Source organism: Pelophylax lessonae, assembly GCF_965119305.1.
Source record: "Pelophylax lessonae genome assembly, chromosome: 2".
NCBI classification, from domain to species: domain Eukaryota; kingdom Metazoa; phylum Chordata; class Amphibia; order Anura; family Ranidae; genus Pelophylax; species Pelophylax lessonae.
This window is the reverse complement of record NC_138769.1, coordinates 286,151,839-286,171,840: the sequence shown is the minus strand read 5'-3', so window position 1 is coordinate 286,171,840 and position 20,002 is coordinate 286,151,839. Positions and strand designations below refer to the sequence as shown.

General features: G+C 43.8%; 1 protein-coding gene across 1 annotated transcript in view; it reads right to left on the bottom strand.

The window, feature by feature from the left end:
* Positions 1-19,610, bottom strand: part of SLC26A9 (solute carrier family 26 member 9) — a 338,632-nt gene extending 319,022 nt beyond the window's left edge. Inside the window, exons 1-4 of the mRNA XM_082244534.1 lie at positions 19,481-19,610; positions 8,584-8,723; positions 8,383-8,493; positions 8,117-8,292 (exon numbers count right to left, since the gene is read on the bottom strand). Coding sequence (XP_082100660.1) covers positions 8,117-8,292; positions 8,383-8,493; positions 8,584-8,723; positions 19,481-19,605 — 552 coding nt within the window. The 5' untranslated portion in view covers positions 19,606-19,610. The remainder of the gene's footprint in view (positions 1-8,116; positions 8,293-8,382; positions 8,494-8,583; positions 8,724-19,480) is intronic.
* Between the last annotated feature and the right edge of the window lie 392 nt (positions 19,611-20,002).

Genomic DNA, 20,002 nt, shown 5'->3' with positions numbered 1-20,002 from the left:
CATTTGGTGTCATCATTTGGTAAAATGAGCTGCACAGTGTCCCCCATAGATATTTGAGGAGAAGATTCCTAGCAGAGGAAGCAGTTATTATCTTCTATATACCAATACATCCATCCCCCAAAAGTATGTTTGCTGCATACTGTAGGGCAGTGCACGCTTTTTGGGGAGTGTGCATTTCATGTGGGGAAGGCAGCTTGGATCACGAGTGTACACTATTTCTTTCACCACAGGTGTTTACTTTCACTATAAACAGTGATTACTAATTACTACACTAGAAGAGTATTTTATTTTCAGGTCATCATTTGATATAACATCGCATTACTCTGATACCGGATGCTGATGTGCACACCAGTATTCAACTACATAAAGTGTGTTTGCTGTACTCTTGATTGAGACAGCACTTGCTTCTGGTGAGTTGCCACTTTTCTGTATTACACATGAGCAATTTTAAATCCCAGGGGGAGCTAGCGACATTGCGCAGATAAATTGCTGTGAAGAGTTAACAGAGTAGTGTGAATATTTTCAATGGATTTGCTGAATAGAGATGTATAGAACTGTTCGCCGGCGGACAGTTCCCGGCGAACTTAGCATGTTCGCGTTCGCCACTGCGGGCGAACATATGCGATGTTCGGTCCGCCCCCCATAATACATCATTGAGGCAAACTTTGACCCTGAACTTTACAGTCAGCAGGCACATTTCCAGCCAATCAGCATACCTCCCTCCCACACCCTCCCACCTCCTATAAATATGCAAGGGCAGCATCCATCTTAGATCATTCTGAAGCAGTGTGTGTAGTGAGAGTAGGGAGAGCTGCTGCTGCTGCTGCTGCTGCTGCTGCTGCTGCTGCTGCTTTTAAGCTAGGGACAGTTAGTCAGTGTTCCTGGTCTTGCAGTGTTCTTGGTCCACTACTGCTGTAAGGACAGCACCCCAAAAAGCCCTTCTAAGGGCTGGTATTTGTGTAATTTTTTATATATATATATATATATATATATATCTAGCGTCCCCAAAAGCCCTTTTAAGGGCTGGTAATTGAGTTTTTTCTTCTTATATATATATATATATATATATCTAGTGTTCCCAAAAGCCCTTTTAAGGGCTGGTAATTGAGGATTTTTTTTTTATATATAGATATATATATATATATATCTATATATATCTATATATATAGATATATATATATAGATATATATAGTGTTCCCAAAAGCCCTTTTAAGGGCTGGTAATTGAGGATTTTTTTTTATTTTGATATATATATATCTATTGTACACTGCAGTTGCCTGCCCGCTGTGTGTGAGAGGCCACAGACCTACCACAGACTGTACTGTGTGCACACCACACTCATTTCGGGTGGCACAGGCACAGTACCTTGCATTTTAAAAAATATTTTTTTTTTCCTCTGTCATAATTGCAGTGAGTGCTGTGTCAGGTCCACAGAGTGCACTGTACCCACTGCAGTGCACTGCCCACCACTGATATATATATACGGTGGCACAGCATCTTGTTGCAATTTGCAAATTGAAAAAAAAAAATATTTTTTATTATTGCAGTTGCCTGGGCTGCCAGTGACTGTCAGGTCCACAGAGTGTACTGTGCCCACTGCAGTGCCACTGTGTGACCACCCACCACTGATATATAAGGTGGCACAGCAGCTTGCAAAGTAAAAAAATATATATATATTTTTTAATTGCAGTTGCCTGGGTGCCAGTGACTGCTGTCAGGTCCACAGAGAGTGTACTGTGCCACTGCCCACCCACCACTGATATATAAGGTGGCACAGCAGCTTGCAAAGTAAAAAAAATATATATATTTTTTTTAATTGCAGTTGCCTGGGTGCCAGTGACTGCTGTCAGGTCCACAGAGAGTGTACTGTGCCACTGCCCACCCACCACTAATATATAATGTGGCACAGCAGCTTGTAAAGTAAAAAAAATATATATATATTTTTTAATTGCAGTTGCCTGGGTGCCAGTGACTGCTGTCAGGTCCACAGAGAGTTTACTGTGCCACTGCCCACCCACCACTGATATATAAGGTGGCACAGCAGCTTGCCAAGTAAAAAAAATATATTCTGTTTATAATTGCAGTTGCCTGGGTGCCAGTGACTGTCAGGTCCACAGAGAGTGTACTGTGCCACTGCCCACCCACCACTGATATATAAGGTGGCACAGCAGCTTGCAAAGTAAAAAAAATATATATATATTTTTTAATTGCAGTTGCCTGGGTGCCAGTGACTGCTGTCAGGTCCACAGAGAGTGTACTGTGCCACTGCCCACCCACCACTGATATATAAGGTGGCACAGCAGCTTGCCAAGTAAAAAAATATATATTCTGTTTATAATTGCAGTTGCCTGGGTGCCAGTGACTGTCAGGTCCACAGAGAGTGTACTGTGCCACTGCCCACCCACCACTGATATATAAGGTGGCACAGCAGCTTGCAAAGTAAAAAACATATATATATATATTTTAATTGCAGTTGCCTGGGTGCCAGTGACTGTCAGGTCCACAGAGTGTACTGTACCCACTGCCCAACACTCCTATAGGGTGGCACAGCACCTTGCACTCATAGTACAACACACACATTAAAAAAAAAAATGACAGGCAGAGGCAGGCCACCCCGCAAGGGCCGTCGTGGTCGTGGTGCTGTGATTTCCTTAGGCCCTAGAATAATGCCCAGTGTTCAGAGGCCACCACAGACCCTGAACTCAAAAAATTCTGAGGCCATAGTTGACTGGCTTACACAGGACACCCAATCGTCTACAGCTTCCGCTCGGAACCTTAATGCACCATCCTCCTCCAGCTCAGCTTCGGGCACCTCTCAATTTACCACTCACCAGCCCGCCGGCACCACCACCAACACTAGCACCACAGCCGCTTCACTTGATCTGTCAGAGGAGTTATTTACACATCAGTTGGAAGAAATAAGTGATGCGCAACTATTAGTGCCAGAGGATGTAGATAACGGGGATATGTCTCAGTCAGGCAGCATTATACACATGGACGTACATTGTGATGATGATGATGATGATGTTGTACCTGCTGCTGCTGCCTTTGCTGAGTTGTCAAGTGAAGCGGCTGATGATGACGATGTGTCTGTGGATGTCACCTGGGTGCCTGCTCGAAGAGCAGAAGAAGAGGGGGAATGTTCAGATGGGGAGACAGAGAGGAGGAGGAGACGAGTTGGAAGCAGGGGGAGGAGGTCATCGCAAGGAGCTAGTGGTGCAGTCAGACAGCATGTAGATTCGGCACCCGGGGTCAGCCAGACAGCACGCCAATCAACGCAAGCTGTTGCCACCACCAGAATGCCGTCCTTGCAAAGCTCAGCAGTGTGGCATTTTTTTTGTGTGTCTGCCTCTGATATCAGCGATGCCATTTGTAACCTGTGCCAAAAGAAACTGAGTCGTGGGAAGTCCAACACCCACCTAGGTACAGCTGCTTTGCGAAGGCACATGATCTCACATCACAAACGCCTATGGGATCAACACATGAGTAAAAGCAGCACACAAACTGAAAGCCACCATCCTCCTCCTGGTCCAGCATCTTCAGCCACGTCAACCACTGCTGTCCTCCATGCCCCCTATCAACAACCCGCCCCTCCGCCTCTCACCTTCAGCAGTTCCTGCTCACCTGCCCACAGTCAGGTGTCTGTGAAGGAAATGTTTGAGCGTAAGAAGCCAATCTCACAGAGTCACCCCCTTGCCCGGCGTCTGACAGCTGGCTTGTCTGAACTCTTAGCCCGCCAGCTTTTACCATACAAGCTGGTGGAGTCTGAGGCCTTCAAAAAATTTGTCGCTATTGGGACACCGCAGTGGAAGGTACCAGGCCGAAATTATTTTTCACAAAAGGCAATCCCCAACCTGTACTCTATTGTGGAAAAGGAAATCATGTCACGTCTGGCACACAGTGTTGGGGCAAGGGTCCATCTGACCACTGATAGCTGGTCTGCAAAGCACGGTCAGGGCAGGTATATAACTTACACTGCGCATTGGGTAAACCTGCTGGCGGCTGCCAAGCATGGAATGCGTGGCTCTGCTGCAGAGGAGTTGGTGACACCGCCACGACTTGCAGGCAGGCCTGCTGCCACCTCCTCTACTCCTCCTACTCCATCCTCTTTGCTAACCTCCTCGGCTGAGTCCTCTTCTGCTGTTGCGTCTTGCTCCACACCAACTGCACCCCCCCAGCTCCCAGGGGCTATTCCACATGCCGGATACGACAGTGTCACGCTGTCTTGGGGTTGACTTGCCTGAAAGCAGAGAGTCACACCGGACCAGCACTACTGTCCGCCCTGAACGCACAGGTGGATCAGTGGCTGACCCCGCACCAACTGGAGATCGGCAAAGTGGTGTGTGACAACGGGAGCAATTTGTTGGTGGCATTGAATTTGGGCAAGTTGACACATGTGCCGTGCATGGCACATGTGTTGAATCTGATTGTGCAACGTTTTGTGCAGAAGTACCCAGGCTTACAGGACGTCCTCAAGCAGGCCAGGAAGGTGTGTGGCCATTTCAGGCGTTCCTACACGGCCATGGCGCAATTTGCAGATATTCAGCGGCGAAACAACATGCCAGTGAGGCGCTTGATTTGCGACAGCCCGACACGTTGGAATTCAACACTGCTAATGTTCGACCGCCTGCTCCAACAAGAAAAAGCGGTCAACAAGTATTTGTATGACCGGGGTGCTAGGACAGCCTCTGCGGAGCTGGGTATTTTTTTGCCACGTTACTGGACGCTCATGCGCAATGCCTGTAGGCTCATGCGTCCTTTTGAGGAGGTGACAAACCTAGTGAGTCGCACTGAAGGCACCATCAGCGACATCATCCCATATGTTTTTTTCCTGGAGCGTGCCCTGCGAAGAGTGCTGGATCAGGCCGTAGATGAGCGTGAAGAGGAAGAGGAAGAGTTGTGGTCACCATCACCACCACCAGAAACAGCCTTACCATCGCTTGCTGGACCTGCGGCAACACTGGAAGAGGAGTGTGAGGAAGAGGAGTCAGAGGAGGAATGTGGCTTTGAGGAGGAGGAACACCAACCACAGCAGGCATCCCAGGGTGCTCGTTGTCACCTATCTGGTAACCGTGGTGTTGTACGTGGCTGGGGGGAAGAACACACCTTCAATGACATCAGTGAGGACGAGGAATTGGACATGAGTAGCTCGGCATCCAACCTTGAGCAAATGGGGTCTTTCATGCTGTCATGCCTGTTGAGGGACCCTCGTATAAAAAGGCTGAAGGAGAACGACCTGTACTGGGTGGCCACGCTACTAGACCCCCGGTATAAGTAGAAAGTCTCGGATATGTTACCCAATTACCGGCAGTCGCAAAGGATGCAGCAGCTACAAAATAAGTTGAAAAGTATGCTTTACACAGCATATAAGGGTGATGTCACAGCACAACGGGAATCCAACAGGGGAAGAGGTGAAAGTAATCCTCCTCCTACCACCACAACCACGCCGGCAAGGACAGGACGCTTTACAGACGTCTTGTTGATGGAGGACATGCGGAGCTTTTTTAGTCCTATGCATCGCCACAGCCCTTCGGGGTCCACCCTCAGAGAACGACTCGACCGACAGGTAGCAGACTACCTTGCCTTAACTGCAGATATCGACACTCTGAGGAGCGATGAACCCCTTGACTACTGGGTGTGCAGGCTTGACCTGTGGCCTGAGCTATCCAAATTTGCCATTGAACTTCTGGCCTGCCCCGCTTCAAGTGTGCTGTCAGAAAGGACCTTCGGGGCAGCAGGAGGTATTGTCACTGAGAAGAGAAGTCGCCTAGGTCAAAAAAGTCTTGATTACCTCACGTTTATTAAGATGAATGAGGCATGGATCCCGAAGGGACTGACAGTGGGGGATGCATTTGACTAAAAAAGGCCTGGTGATGACTGAGATGCCTTGGGCTAAAAATGGTCCACACGCTGCTGTATTTAATCATTCTCTGCATGCCGGATGACTTACGTGACGTCTCCGCCACCAACTACGGTTCAAGCCGCAATGTTTTAGTGCACTTTCTGCCTTGAAAACCTAAATTTTTCAGGCCGCTGCTACAGCAGCGGCTGCAACAATACCTGCTTTTTCATGCATGTGTACATGCCTAATTTTTCTGGCCTCTGGTGCTACACTGTGGCTGCAAAAAAAACAAAAAACAAAAAAAAAAGGCACATACATGTGTCAATTCCCCTTCGTGATCATTACCTTGTCGTGGTGAAGGGGCTTGCGTATCACAATGAAGCGATCACCTCTAGGAGTGTGTTGGCACACCCCAAATGATAAGTTCGTTGCTTCATTGTGAACAGACCAAAAGCGATCCGCAGGATAATTTTTCATAGAAAAAACATTCATTTTCTTTCATTCTTTCTGCGGAGCTGGGTATTTTTTGGCCGCGTTACTGAATGCTCATGAACAATGGCTGTAGGCTCATGCGTCCTTTTGCGGAGGTGACAAACCTGGTGGTCAGTCAAACCCAAGGCAACATCATCGACCTCATCCCATATGGGTTTTTCTGGAGCGTGCCCTGCGAAGAGTACTGGATCAGGCTGTAGATGAGCATGAAGAGGAAGAGTTGTGGTCCCCATCACCACCAGAAGCAGCCTTGTCCTTGTCAATTGCTGGACCTGTGGCAACGCAGAGAGAGGAGTCTGAAGAAGAGAAGTCAGAGGAGGAAGGTGGCTTTGAGGAGGTGGAATACCAGCCACAGCAGGCGTCCCAGGGGGCTTGTTGTCACCTTTCGGGGACCCTTAGTGTTGTACGTGGCTGGGTGGAGGAAGAGACCTTCAATGATGTAAGTGAGGACAAGGAACGGGACATGGCTAGCTTGGTATCCAACCTTGTGCAAATGGGGAGTTTGCGGTTGTGCAAATGGACTGACTGACTGTTGTTAAACGGGGAGTTTGGTCTGTCAGAGTTTGGTCTGTCACTGTGAAGCGGGCGTAACCCTTACACTACTTGACCGATAAAACATCATACCTGATCGTATTCACACACTGGATGTTTTAAAGCACGTTATTCCAAACAATTTAGGAATGCTAGGTGATTTATGCCCTTTATGGATCAAAACTCGACTCTGCGTCAACTACGTAATTTTCCATGGGCGTTTTGCCATGGATCCCCCTCCGGCATGCCACAGTCCAGGTGTACCTGCTCTACTGAAAAATTATCTTTTTTTTCTGGTTCTGGACATGCTACAGAGCTGAAACTTCACACAAAAAAAGTTCTTAAAAATTGTCATTTTTGATAGAGAGCCAATTATTGAAAAAAAAAAAAAACTTAAAAAAAAAAATTTCTTTGGATTTATTGTCTGGGGGGTCTAAAAACTGTACCTGTGAAGTTTCAGCTCTGTATCATGTCCATAACCAGAAAAAAAATAGAATTAGGGTTAGGGCTAGGGTTAGGGTTAGGGTTAGGGTTAGGGTTTGGGTTAGGGCTAGGGTTAGGGTCAGGGCTAAGGTTAGGGTTATTTTTAGTGCTTAGGGTTAGAGTTAGAGGGGTAGGGCTACTAACTCTAACCCTAAGTATCTCACCGTAACCCTAGCCCCTAACACTAAACCTAACCCTCTAACCATAACCCTAACCCTCTAACCTTAACCCTAACCCTCTAAGCCTAGCCATAACAATAACCCTAACCCTAAACCTAACCCTAACCCTAACCCTAACCCTAACCCTAGCCCTAACCCTAATTCGTATTTTTTTCTGGTTCCGGACATGCTACAGAGCTGAAACTTCACAGGTACACTTTTTAGACCCCCCAGATGCTAAATCCAAAGAAATTTTTTATTTTTATTTTTTTTTAATTTTTCCAATAATTGGCTCTCTATCAAAAAATTACAATTTTTAAGAACTTTTTTTGTGTGATCCCTCTCCGGCATGCCACAGTCCAGGTGTTTGTCCCCTTGAAACAACTTTTCCATTACTATTGTGGCCAGAAAGAGTCCCTGTGGGTTTTAAAATTCGCCTGTCTATTAAAGTCTATGGCGGTTCGCCCGGTTCGCCGGTTCGCGAACATTTGCCGATGTTCGCGTTCGCCGTTCGCGAACGGCGAATTTTAGGTTCGCGACATCACTATTGCTGAACTTTCGATTAAACCTTGGTGGGTTTGTTCCGTTTCAGGTTACTATCACACTTACCTGAATAACAGCTGTTAAGCATGCCAGTGTAGCTGAAACTTGCATTCGGGCAGCATTCATTGCTTCAGTGTCTGTAACAGTAATATTTGTAGTCTGGTTTAATGTCTGAAAATTAGATTCTGGAGCCAGTTGCATGCACACATTTCCCACGATGATGCTAATGACAGCAAAGGTACCTTTGAAAACAATAATTTAAAAAAAGGAATAAAGGAAACAAAATGAAGTAGGTAAAAAACATTTGTTATAACATGTCAGCAATATCATACCTGGCACCATCTGTGGGATTCCTCCCAAGAAGAAATAAATCACAAGAGGAAAAAATGAAGAGTACAAGCCATTCACTGGGGGAAGGTTAGCAAGAAGAGCAAAAGCCATACCTGTATCAAAATGGGAACATAAAAATGAGCAACATCTATTTTTCTGATGTCATTGACTTTTTTTCAATATGCAATAGATGTATTACTAACCTTGTGGTACCTGTATGGTGCCAGCACTTAGGCCACCAAGCAGATCTGGAAGTGCATATTCCTTTAAGTTATATTTGGGCACCCAGGTGAGTATAGGAAATAGTCCAAATATCAGAGATTTAAATTTGGATGGAGAACAGCTACAAAAAAGTGATGGGGTGAGAATGTACAGCGTTAAAAACTGGTTATTTTATGCATATGTGTTAACAGTTTAATGATACAAAACCCAGTTACTGCTATTTTCGTTACATATAGTTGCAATTACTTAATAGTAAACTCTTAGCAGGGTTTTTTTTTTTCTCAGGCATGCATTCCTAAGGAAAAAAATATTTTGAATAATAAGGAATGATACAACTGTCAAAATATATGCTTACTGTCAACAGTCAGTCATTTACTATTTGTAAAAAAAAAAAAAAAAAAAAAAAAAAAGATATCCCCTTTCTTATACTTAGGAATGTATTTAGAAAATTATTTAAGACAACATGTTATAAGACTATTTCTTGAGCTGGTTGAATGTTTTTCAATGGCCTAATTTATTTTTTTATTTTTTTAAATGAATGGGCTAGAAGGGCTCGGTGTCAAAGGATATTTCTATGATAATTATCTCCATCTAGTGGCCAAAGTGGTATTTTCCACTTTAAATGAAAAACATTCAACCAGTACATGAAACAGCGTAATATTATTTCCTTTATCCCATTTTCACAGAGCAAATGTACATGTACTGTCACTGGAAGAATTGCTATGTGATTTTTTTTTTAAATACATCCCTTACTTCCCACATTTGCGATGCAACACAGAGGGGATGGTGAGGCTGCATTGGACTCTGTGTGACTCTGGTCAAAGAGGAAGTGGTCCTGTCCCCTTTGTGCATAGGGACTAACTAGAAGAAGCAATATATGTGCCTATGGAAATTAACCACTCGACTGCCTTACTTTAACTGACAATTACGTGTTCATGCAACGCAGTACTCAAATACAATTTGTGTGCTTTTAATCTCACAAATAGCGCTATCTTTTGGTGGCATTTGATTACCTCTGCAGGATTTATTTTTTGCACTATTAACAAAAAAAGACAGACAATTTTGAAAAAAAAAAAAAATTGAAAAAAAAATCAAATTTCTTCATCAATTTAGGCCAATATGTGCATATTTTTGGTAAAAAAAAAAATATTGTGGCGGACAAATCGTACACTAACTGACACTTCTGACACGTCACGTGACGTCAGAAGGAGGCGATGCCACCGTAGACAAATATAAGAAATGTCAAAGCGCAGAGCAGGCATACGGCGGGAGGCCTCCCAAGAGGTGAGATGTCATTGACGATGGATTACATCGAGGGACACTATTTTTTTTTTTTATAAAGGATTTGTCAAAAACTGTCTCGTGTGGTTTTTACTTTTGTACACTTTTTTGGTGAATGGGTAGGAGTACCATGTCCCCGATACCCATTCACATGGGGCGGGGGGGCAGAAACTGGGGGCCCCCTTGTTAAAGGGGACTTCCATATTCTGACAAGCCCCCCCAAAGCCCCTTACAATCACAGACTAGTGTTGGGGGGAAGAGGCCCTTGTCCCCATCAACATGGGGACAAGGTGCTTTGGGGTGCCCTGCCCCAAAGCATCTACCCCCTCATGTTGAGGGCATGCAGCCTGGCAGGTCAGGAAAGGGGGGACAAGTGAGTGCCCCCCTCCTGAACCATACCAGGCCACATTCCCTACCAGATAAGGGTCTGGTATGGACTGGGGGGGGGGGGGGACACGCCATTTTTTTTCTTTATTTTTAAATTTTTTTCACTGCACTTTTTTTTTTAAATTCAGCTGTCAGTGGGGAAAGCCATTGACAGCTGATGACTCATTGGTTGTCAAGAACGCCACGGCCCGCTTCCCGGCCCTGCCCCGCCCCACCACTAACAACCAGCTTACACTGCACCCTGATTGGGCAAACCTTTGCCCAATTAGTGCGCAGAATGCACTGTTCACTAGTGAATGCTACACTGAGCTAAACAGTCCTTTTTAGTGAGTCCCCCCCCCCCACTTTTCTGACCTACCAGGCTGCATGCCCGGATCAGGGTCTGGTATGGACTGGACTAGGGGGGGACCCCACGCTGTTTTTTTTTCTTTATTTTTTCAATAGCGGAGAGCCGGAAATTGTAACCGCGAGTAATTTTAAATAGTATTTGATTTGTTTTGTTTTCTTTATAAATTGTCATTTTTTCTGTAGTATGCTTTATGCATGCTACAGATGCGCCACTTTACAGGCACATTAAGGACACTATATTTAAAGCACTTTTAGCATAATTAAAATTATTGCTCCTGAAAAAATAATCTTTTTTCTTTTTTTTGATACATGTTCCCCAGGGCAGTACCCAGACCCCCCGTACCCCTTTTATAGCCAATTACTTGCATATAAAGCTTCAAAATGGGCATATTTTGTTTTTTTTGCTCGGCTCCTATAGACTTCAATAAGGTTCGCTGTTTGGGGGGGTTGGAACATTTCCCCTATTCGGGAGTTCTGCTGCAAACCAAACAGGGGGCTGTTCGGCCCATCCCTAAGTACGTGATCCGATGCAGCAGTGCCATCTTGCCGCCGTATATGTAAGTTATACAGTCGGTGTGGTTAATCAGTGATAACACTACAAATTGCAGCCACAACATGTGAGCCCAACATTTGAAAATATACAATGCCTTTAAAACTCAGTATGTGGTCCAGCTTTTACACATAAGCGTACCACTTAATTTAATCCAGATAGTAAATTGCTTATTTTAAAACAGATATTTAAATAACACCAACAATGTGATTGTTCCTATTATATTGTTGGATTTAGTATGATGGCTTTTTTTATATGCTAAATGAGACTTGTGGGCAAGAATGTCTATTACAGATATCTGTATAGTTCTTTTTGTGAAACCCACCACTGGAACCTGAGGTGTGCAGGTAAGTGCTGGGGTTGGAAGAAAAAGAAAAAAGAAAAAAAGAGACAAAAGAGAAAAGAGAGGGAGACAGAGAGGAGCAGAAATAGAGGGGGAGGACCCAAAGGGGACAAGGGGGAATGGGACAAAGGGGAGGAAAACAGGTAAGGGGGGAGAAAGAGGGGGGTAGGAAGAAAGAAAAAACGGGGAAAGCAAAAGAAAAAAGAAAAAACAAGGATAAGAGAGGAAGAAAGAAACAGAGACAACGTACCCCGAAGGGTAAAGAATAGGACAAGAGGGCTAGTGGGACTTTAAGGTACCAGGTATTCAAAATGATAAAGACATAGTTAAAAACATGAAATATTTATTGACATAGCATTTTTAAAAACAAAAACCAGCAATACAACATTGATACATATGATTCTGACATGTACAGACGTAAATGTGTAAGACACAAGGCAAAAGATAAATGATGGTAATAAATGGGTCCAATGCTGAACATCAAACCATTCCCGACATGTTTCGCGGGCAGCAGTGCACCGCTTCTTCAGGGGAATAAAAACACATAAGTGTGCAATGCCTTTTAGTATCCTGTATAATACAGCAACAACAAGAAAAGTTTGTTATTGATTCAAATATATATATAAGTATATATAATGTCAAATATAGAATACATGCAACTATGAGATATCGAGGTACATCCCAGACCACCACCACATAGGAACCCACCACCAAACCGACCAAATGGAAGTGCACCCAGAGGAAAACGCCTCCCCAGCGGATGTGGAGGGGCATATACGGCAGGACAGAGGTGTATGTGAAAAAGGACTGGAAATCCATCATCACCCGAGAAGGGGAGAGATAGAAGAAAAAATCTGTATATAAAAATTTTTTTTTACTGTATATACCTTAATTCGTGTCTGCAATGGACACAATCACATAACCAAAAGCATAAAAAGTGTTAGAAGCAGGAGGGCTCATGCAGAGCGGTCATGTTGGAATCCCCACGTGGGGTATTATTCTGTTGGAATAGAGGTAAAGAATGTATGCTTACACTTAAATATGGATAGAGTAAATTAGAGGGGGAATGTGATTTTTGGAAGAACAGGAGGCTTTACCTGCGTAATGGTGGATGTGCTATTTCTGAAAAGGGTAGTACCGTAAAGTATAATACGGCCCAAATATAGGCTCTCAGTTTTATACCATTGAATCGGGGGAGAGAATGCCATCCATTCAACGCTTCTATAAAGCATAACAAAAAAAAAAAGGGGGGAATAAAAGTTATTGGGTCTATCCATTCCCAAGTCCTATTTGCAGAATGATATATATAGGAATCCTTACCCTCGTGGGACCGCCGTGCGAGTAAACGCCAACTCCTGACTGAACGCTGCAACTGAACCCACCTAATATGGCCCTCAACCCGACGCCAAACTGCGCATGACGTCATGCGCAGTGTGGGCGGGTCAGGTCCTCAACAGAGCGCGCATCCACGGAGGGTGCGCGCGCTGTGTCGTTCTATAGCTGGGCCACAAAGCGGCGGCCCCGAACGACCACAACAGCGCCGGGCAGACAGGAAGTATCAGGCCAGCGATGTGCGCGAGGACCACACATCCGCTGGGGAGTCCGGGAGCGCACCACCAGGTGGGCGGAGGGGGAACTGCAGTGGAGGACGGAAACTCGGATGTAGATCGATACATAAGGAACATGACATATAAGGACAGAAAATTCAAAAATACATGTAAATGAGACAAAAAGGACAAAAAACACCTAGTGAATATCTATCTTATATATAAGGTTATAAATCTATGTTCAGACATTAATTACACTAGAAACCTGAAGGGGATATTAAGTCCCACATAGTTTCTGTATAAATAAACAAATTCCCAAAGAGAGGGAAAAAGACATACAAAGAAGCAAATAACAATCATCTTTCTAGATGCTCCAGCCATGTGCAATATTAAATCTGAGAGAGACAAAAAATAAATTACAAATAAAGACGGGCTAATTTAGAAAGGGAGCAGTCCTTCCAATGATGGAGTGACTGAGAACTTACCAATCTCCAGGGCCGCAGCCGCGACATCGCGGGGAGTGGACGGTCAAAAAAGGACTGTGTGGTACAGAGCAAGGGCCGGGATGCTAGGCAGCTCACCTGAGTAGGACTCAATGGTATTCCAAATCAAAGGGATTGGAGAGAGGAGAAGGAAGAGTATTACTGGCCTAAAAAAGGTTTATAGGTCAGGACCTCATTAATTCCGGGAGGTATCGTAGCCTCTAGGGATTCTATCCAGTAGGATTCCCTTTGTAGGATGCGTTTGTCCCAGTTTCCCCCTCGGGGGTCCTGGGGAATAACCTCCAAGACGAAGAACGAAACCACTGAATTATCATACTTATGTCGAAATCCTATGTGACGTGTTACGCTGGTTTGTATAGTGCCCCCTTCAGAATGGTACAGGTGATCATCTATGCGTTTACTCAATTTTCTAATGGTTTTGCCGACATAGAATGCCCCACAGCAACACATCATAAGGTAGATCACCCCCTGAGTGTTGCAGTGGGCATAGTGTTTGGAATGGAGCCATTTCCCACTGGGTAAGCGAATGCCTGTTCCGACTTTGACCCAAGGGCATTTGTCACACGCCCCACATCGGTATGTGCCTTTTTTAAGGCCTGTATTGGTGGTTATATTTGTGTAATGACTTTTGGTTAAACAATCACGGAGGGACGTGGATCGCCTGAATACCAGACTAGGTCTGGTATTTAGATATTTATTCAAGGTAAGGTCTTGGGTGAGAATCGGCCAGTGACGTTTTAAGATATTTCGTAAGAATGATTCGGCCTCCGGATGCCCTGCTTGTAGCAATTGATATTGAAGCATTATACTCCAGTATCCCGCACGACCAGGGCATCCGGATGGCCGAATCATTCCTCAAGGAACAGGATCATAGATCTTGGCCCTTGATGGACTTTGTCCTCAAATTGTTGAGATTTATTCTCACTAGAAACTATTTTATCTTTTTGGAACAAACATACTTGCAGATCCAGGGGGTGGCTATGGGCACTTGCTGCGCTCCCTCATACGCCAATCTCTATCTGGGCGCCTGGGAGAGGCTGATCTTTTCAGACGAGGGAATGGAACAGTGGATGTCTTATATTTTGATTTGGCACAGGTTCATTGACGACCTGTTGATCATATGGACAGGTACAGTAGATGAACTTTCATTATTTTTGGAAGCCATCAATAACAATAATTTAAATCTCAAATTTACATATACATTTGACAAACACTTGATCTCATTCCTAGATCTGAACATCGGCCTCTCCCCGGAGGGACTCATTGATACAGATCTCTACCGAAAACCCAGTGCGGGTAACACTATACTTAACGCAGCAAGTGCCCATCCCGCCCCCTTGATCGCTAGTATTCCCTATGCCCAGTATCTCAGGCTCCGCAGGAATTGTTCTGCGGAAGCCAAATACCGTGTCCAGGCTGGCCTGCTGCGTGAGCGACTCCTTGCCAGAGGATATTCTAAGACGTTGCTTAGAAAAGCCTACAACAAGGCCAATACCCATTCGAGAGCCGAGCTGCTATACAAAACTACCACAAAAAAAGATGACAAAAATGTCAGGTTCATCACCACATACTCTGCACACGATGATATCTTACGAAATATCTTAAAACGTCACTGGCCGATTCTCACCCAAGACCTTACCTTGAATAAATATCTAAATACCAGACCTAGTCTGGTATTCAGGCAATCCACGTCCCTCCGTGATTGTTTAACCAAAAGTCATTACACAAATATAACCACCAATACAGGCCTTAAAAAAGGCACATACTGATGTGGGGCGTGTGACAAATGCCCTTGGGTCAAAGTCGGAACAGGCATTCGCTTACCCAGTGGGAAATGGCTCCATTCCAAACACTATGCCCACTGCAACACTCAGGGGGTGATCTACCTTATGATGTGTTGCTGTGGGGCATTCTATGTTGGCAAAACCATTAGAAAATTGAGTAAACGCATAGATGATCACCTGTACCATTCTGAAGGGGGCACTATACAAACCAGCGTAACACGTCACATAGGATTTCGACATAAGTATGATAATTCAGTGGTTTCGTTCTTCGTCTTGGAGGTTATTCCCCAGGACCCCCGAGGGGGAAACTGGGACAAACACATCCTACAAAGGGAATCCTACTGGATAGAATCCCTAGAGGCTACGATACCTCCCGGAATTAATGAGGTCCTGACCTATAAACCTTTTTTAGGCCAGTAATTCTCTTCCTTCTCCTCTCTCCAATCCCTTTGATTTGGAATACCATTGAGTCCTACTCAGGTGAGCTGCCTAGCATCCCGGCCCTTGCTCTGTACCACACAGTCCTTTTTTGACCGTCCACTCCCCGCGATGTCGCGGCTGCGGCCCTGGAGATTGGTAAGTTCTCAGTCACTCCATCATTGGAAGGACTGCTCCCTTTCTAAATTAGCCCGTCTTTATTTGTAATTTATTTTTTGTCTCTCTCAGATTTAATATTGCACATGGCTGGAGCATCTAGAAAGATGATTGTTATTTGCTTCTTTGTATGTCTTTTTCCCTCTCTTTGGGAATTTGTTTATTTATACAGAAACTATGTGGGACTTAATATCCCCTTCAGGTTTCTAGTGTAATTAATGTCTGAACATAGATTTATAACCTTATATATAAGATAGATATTCACTAGGTGTTTTTTGTCCTTTTTGTCTCATTTACATGTATTTTTGAATTTTCTGTCCTTATATGTCATGTTCCTTATGTATTGATCTACATCCGAGTTTCTGTCCTCCACTGCAGTTCCCCCTCCGCCCACCTGGGGGTGCGCTCCCGGACTTCCCAGCGGATGTGTGGTCCTCGCGCACATCGCTGGCCTGATACTTCCTGTCTGCCCGGCGCTGTTGTGGTCGTTCGGGGCCGCCGCTTTGTGGCCCAGCTATAGAACGACACAGCGCGCGCGCCCTCCGTGGATGCGCGCTCTGTTGAGGACCTGACCCGCCCACACTGCGCATGACGTCATGCGCAGTTTGGCGTCGGGTTGAGGGCCATATTAGGCGGGTTCAGTTGCAGCGTTCAGTCAGGAGTTGGCGTTTACTCGCACGGCGGTATCACGAGGGTAAGGATTCCTATATATATCATTCTGCAAATAGGACTTGGGAATGGATAGACCCAATAACTTTTATTCCCCCCTTTTTTTTTTTGTTATGCTTTATAGAAGCGTTGAATGGATGGCATTCTCTCCCCCGATTCAATGGTATAAAACTGAGAGCCTATATTTGGGCCGTATTATACTTTACGGTACTACCCTTTTCAGAAATAGCACATCCACCATTACGCAGGTAAAGCCTCCTGTTCTTCCAAAAATCACATTCCCCCTCTAATTTACTCTATCCATATTTAAGTGTAAGCATACATTCTTTACCTCTATTCCAACAGAATAATACCCCACGTGGGGATTCCAACATGACCGCTCTGCATTGGTTATGTGATTGTGTCCATTGCAGACACGAATTAAGGTATATACAGTAAAAAAATTTTTTTATATACAGATTTTTTCTTCTATCTCTCCCCTTCTCGGGTGATGATGGATTTCCAGTCCTTTTTCACATACACCTCTGTCCTGCCGTATATGCCCCTCCACATCCGCTGGGGAGGCGTTTTCCTCTGGGTGCACTTCCATTTGGTCGGTTTGGTGGTGGGTTCCTATGTGGTGGTGGTCTCGGATGTACCTCGATATCTCATAGTTGCATGTATTCTATATTTGACATTATATATACTTATATATATATTTGAATCAATAACAAACTTTTCTTGTTGTTGCTGTATTATACAGGATACTAAAAGGCATTGCACACTTATGTGTTTTTATTCCCCTGAAGAAGCGGTGCACTGCTGCCCGCGAAACATGTCGGGAATGGTTTGATGTTCAGCATTGGACCCATTTATTACCATCATTTATCTTTTGCCTTGTGTCTTACACATTTACGTCTGTACATGTCAGAATCATATGTATCAATGTTGTATTGCTGGTTTTTGTTTTTAAAAATGCTATGTCAATAAATATTTCATGTTTTTAACTATGTCTTTATCATTTTGAATACCTGGTACCTTTAGGCTCCATTCACACCTGGGCGTTTTCAGCTCCAAAAACGCTCAAAAGAAACGCTTCCAAAACGCCCAACAAGTAAAACCCCATTCATTTAAATGGCCCCTGTTCACATCTGAGCGTTTTGCAAAACGCCTGTAGCTAAAAAAAGTACATTAGCTTCTTTTTGGGCTGATTACCAGCGTTTTTGATAGATGTCAATGAAAAACGCCTGAAAAAATCGCGGTAAAAATCGCGGTAAAAATCGCGGTAAAATCGCGGTAAAAAACGCTACGCTCAAGTGTGAATGCAGCCTTAAAGTCCCACTAGCCCTCTTGTCCTATTCTTTACCCTTCGGGGTACGTTGTCTCTGTTTCTTTCTTCCTCTCTTATCCTTGTTTTTTCTTTTTTCTTTTGCTTTCCCCGTTTTTTCTTTCTTCCTACCCCCCTCTTTCTCCCCCCTTACCTGTTTTCCTCCCCTTTGTCCCATTCCCCCTTGTCCCCTTTGGGTCCTCCCCCTCTATTTCTGCTCCTCTCTGTCTCCCTCTCTTTTCTCTTTTGTCTCTTTTTTTCTTTTTTCTTTTTCTTCCAACCCCAGCACTTACCTGCACACCTCAGGTTCCAGTGGTGGGTTTCGCTTTCGGGAGATCTTTCCCAGCATTTAATATACGAATTAGGGATGTGGTACCTTTTGTTTACAATGTTTACTACAAACACACTTTAAATTTGAATAGTTCTTTTTGTGAATGTGATTGAGGTAGTGTAATTTGATTTAAATTTGATATGTAGTCCCTGGGTGCAAGTGTATAATGGAAGCAATATTATTGGCTAGCATTCAGGACCAAATAAAGCCCATATATTTGCTGTTTGGCAATGTTAGCATTCATTCCAGAGATTCATATGTTTTAGATTAATGAGGTAAAGGTGTGTTTTTTTGTCGGGATTTTAAATTCTGTTGTGTTTGTACCATATTCCTGAAGACAGTGTATTGATGTGCTCTTAAGTTATTAAGAAAAATTATTTTATACATAGGCCCATTGTACCCTTTAACAATTTATTTTCTTTGTGATTTCAAGCGCCAGTTGTTGTGGATGTTTTACCCTGAAACATTCTGAAGACTGAGGGATTACTGTTTTGCAAACAGCTTAAATACCAAGGGCAGCCACAATAGAATGTGAGCGAACAAATATTATTTGGAGTGTATGTTCCTGAACTTGTCTGTGCAATGGACAATCTACTGCTGCCCCTTTCCTTTAGGGGTATAATGTGAATAAACCTTTAGGAAGATATTGTTCTATTGGATTCAATACAAATATTGCATTAAATATAGTTAAACTCTCCTGGATGATGCACTGGACCACCTTCTGAGGAAAAATTAATTTATACCCCTTTTCAAACAGCAGACTTTACAAGACAGTCATTCTGTCATCACCCCCCCCCCCCCCCCTGCCCTGGAGTGGTGACACCCCTTCCTTCTCCCCCTACTATGTATCCCCTATTTAATTCAACCTTTTCCCCTCTCATTTCCTATCTCTTCCTCCCTGCTGTCCTAGCCTTCTGTGAACCCCCCCCCCCCCCACCACTACTAATTAACCTATTACCAAATCTAACGTTGCCCCTAAAAAAAAAAAAAAAAAAAGAAAAGAGATTTACAACACCCCAAAGTGGCTGTTCTGTGCGCAGCAGTATTATAAAGAATTAAAACATACAGAAAGATTTTCTTTCCTGGAAAAAAAAGGGGAATCGAGAAAGGACAGATCTCTCTGATTTACTGCTCAGGTATGTCATAAGATCTGATAGATTGTTTAATCTGAAAAACTCCCTAATAGGCATTCATGTAGTAATTAACATAATGTGAGTATACAATCCATACATTACCTGAACAGTTTTCGGGCCTTCCCGCCAACAGGGTAAGTACGGTTCTTCTTTTCATATTCCTCATTGAAAATGTCAAGCGAGTATGTAAACCGATCAACTGCATATCGAGGACGAACCTTGTTCATGTTTGCAGCCTACAGAATTGCAAAGAAACATTTTCTGTTAGCTATGAAAAATTGAAAATATGTTCTATTCACCAAAACTTTACTTTTGCAACAATTTAGATTTAAATTAGAAAGCAAATTATTCACTGTATGAACCATAAAGGCTTGTTTTTTTGTGGGGGCTTTGTCATTTTTTTTAAATGCTTGAATGTTTAAAATTGTTAATAAACACCTTTTATTAAGAGATAATATGTAGCTGATCACTTATAAGAAAACAACAAGCTTTCTAAATCTCCCTGAATCTCAAGTTACAGGCACTTGTTTGCTTTTTTTTTTGCTTGTTTGAAGGGGTTTTGTTAGCATCAGATTGACTTGTATAGGAATGTATAGGATTTGCATCCCTATACAAGTCAATACG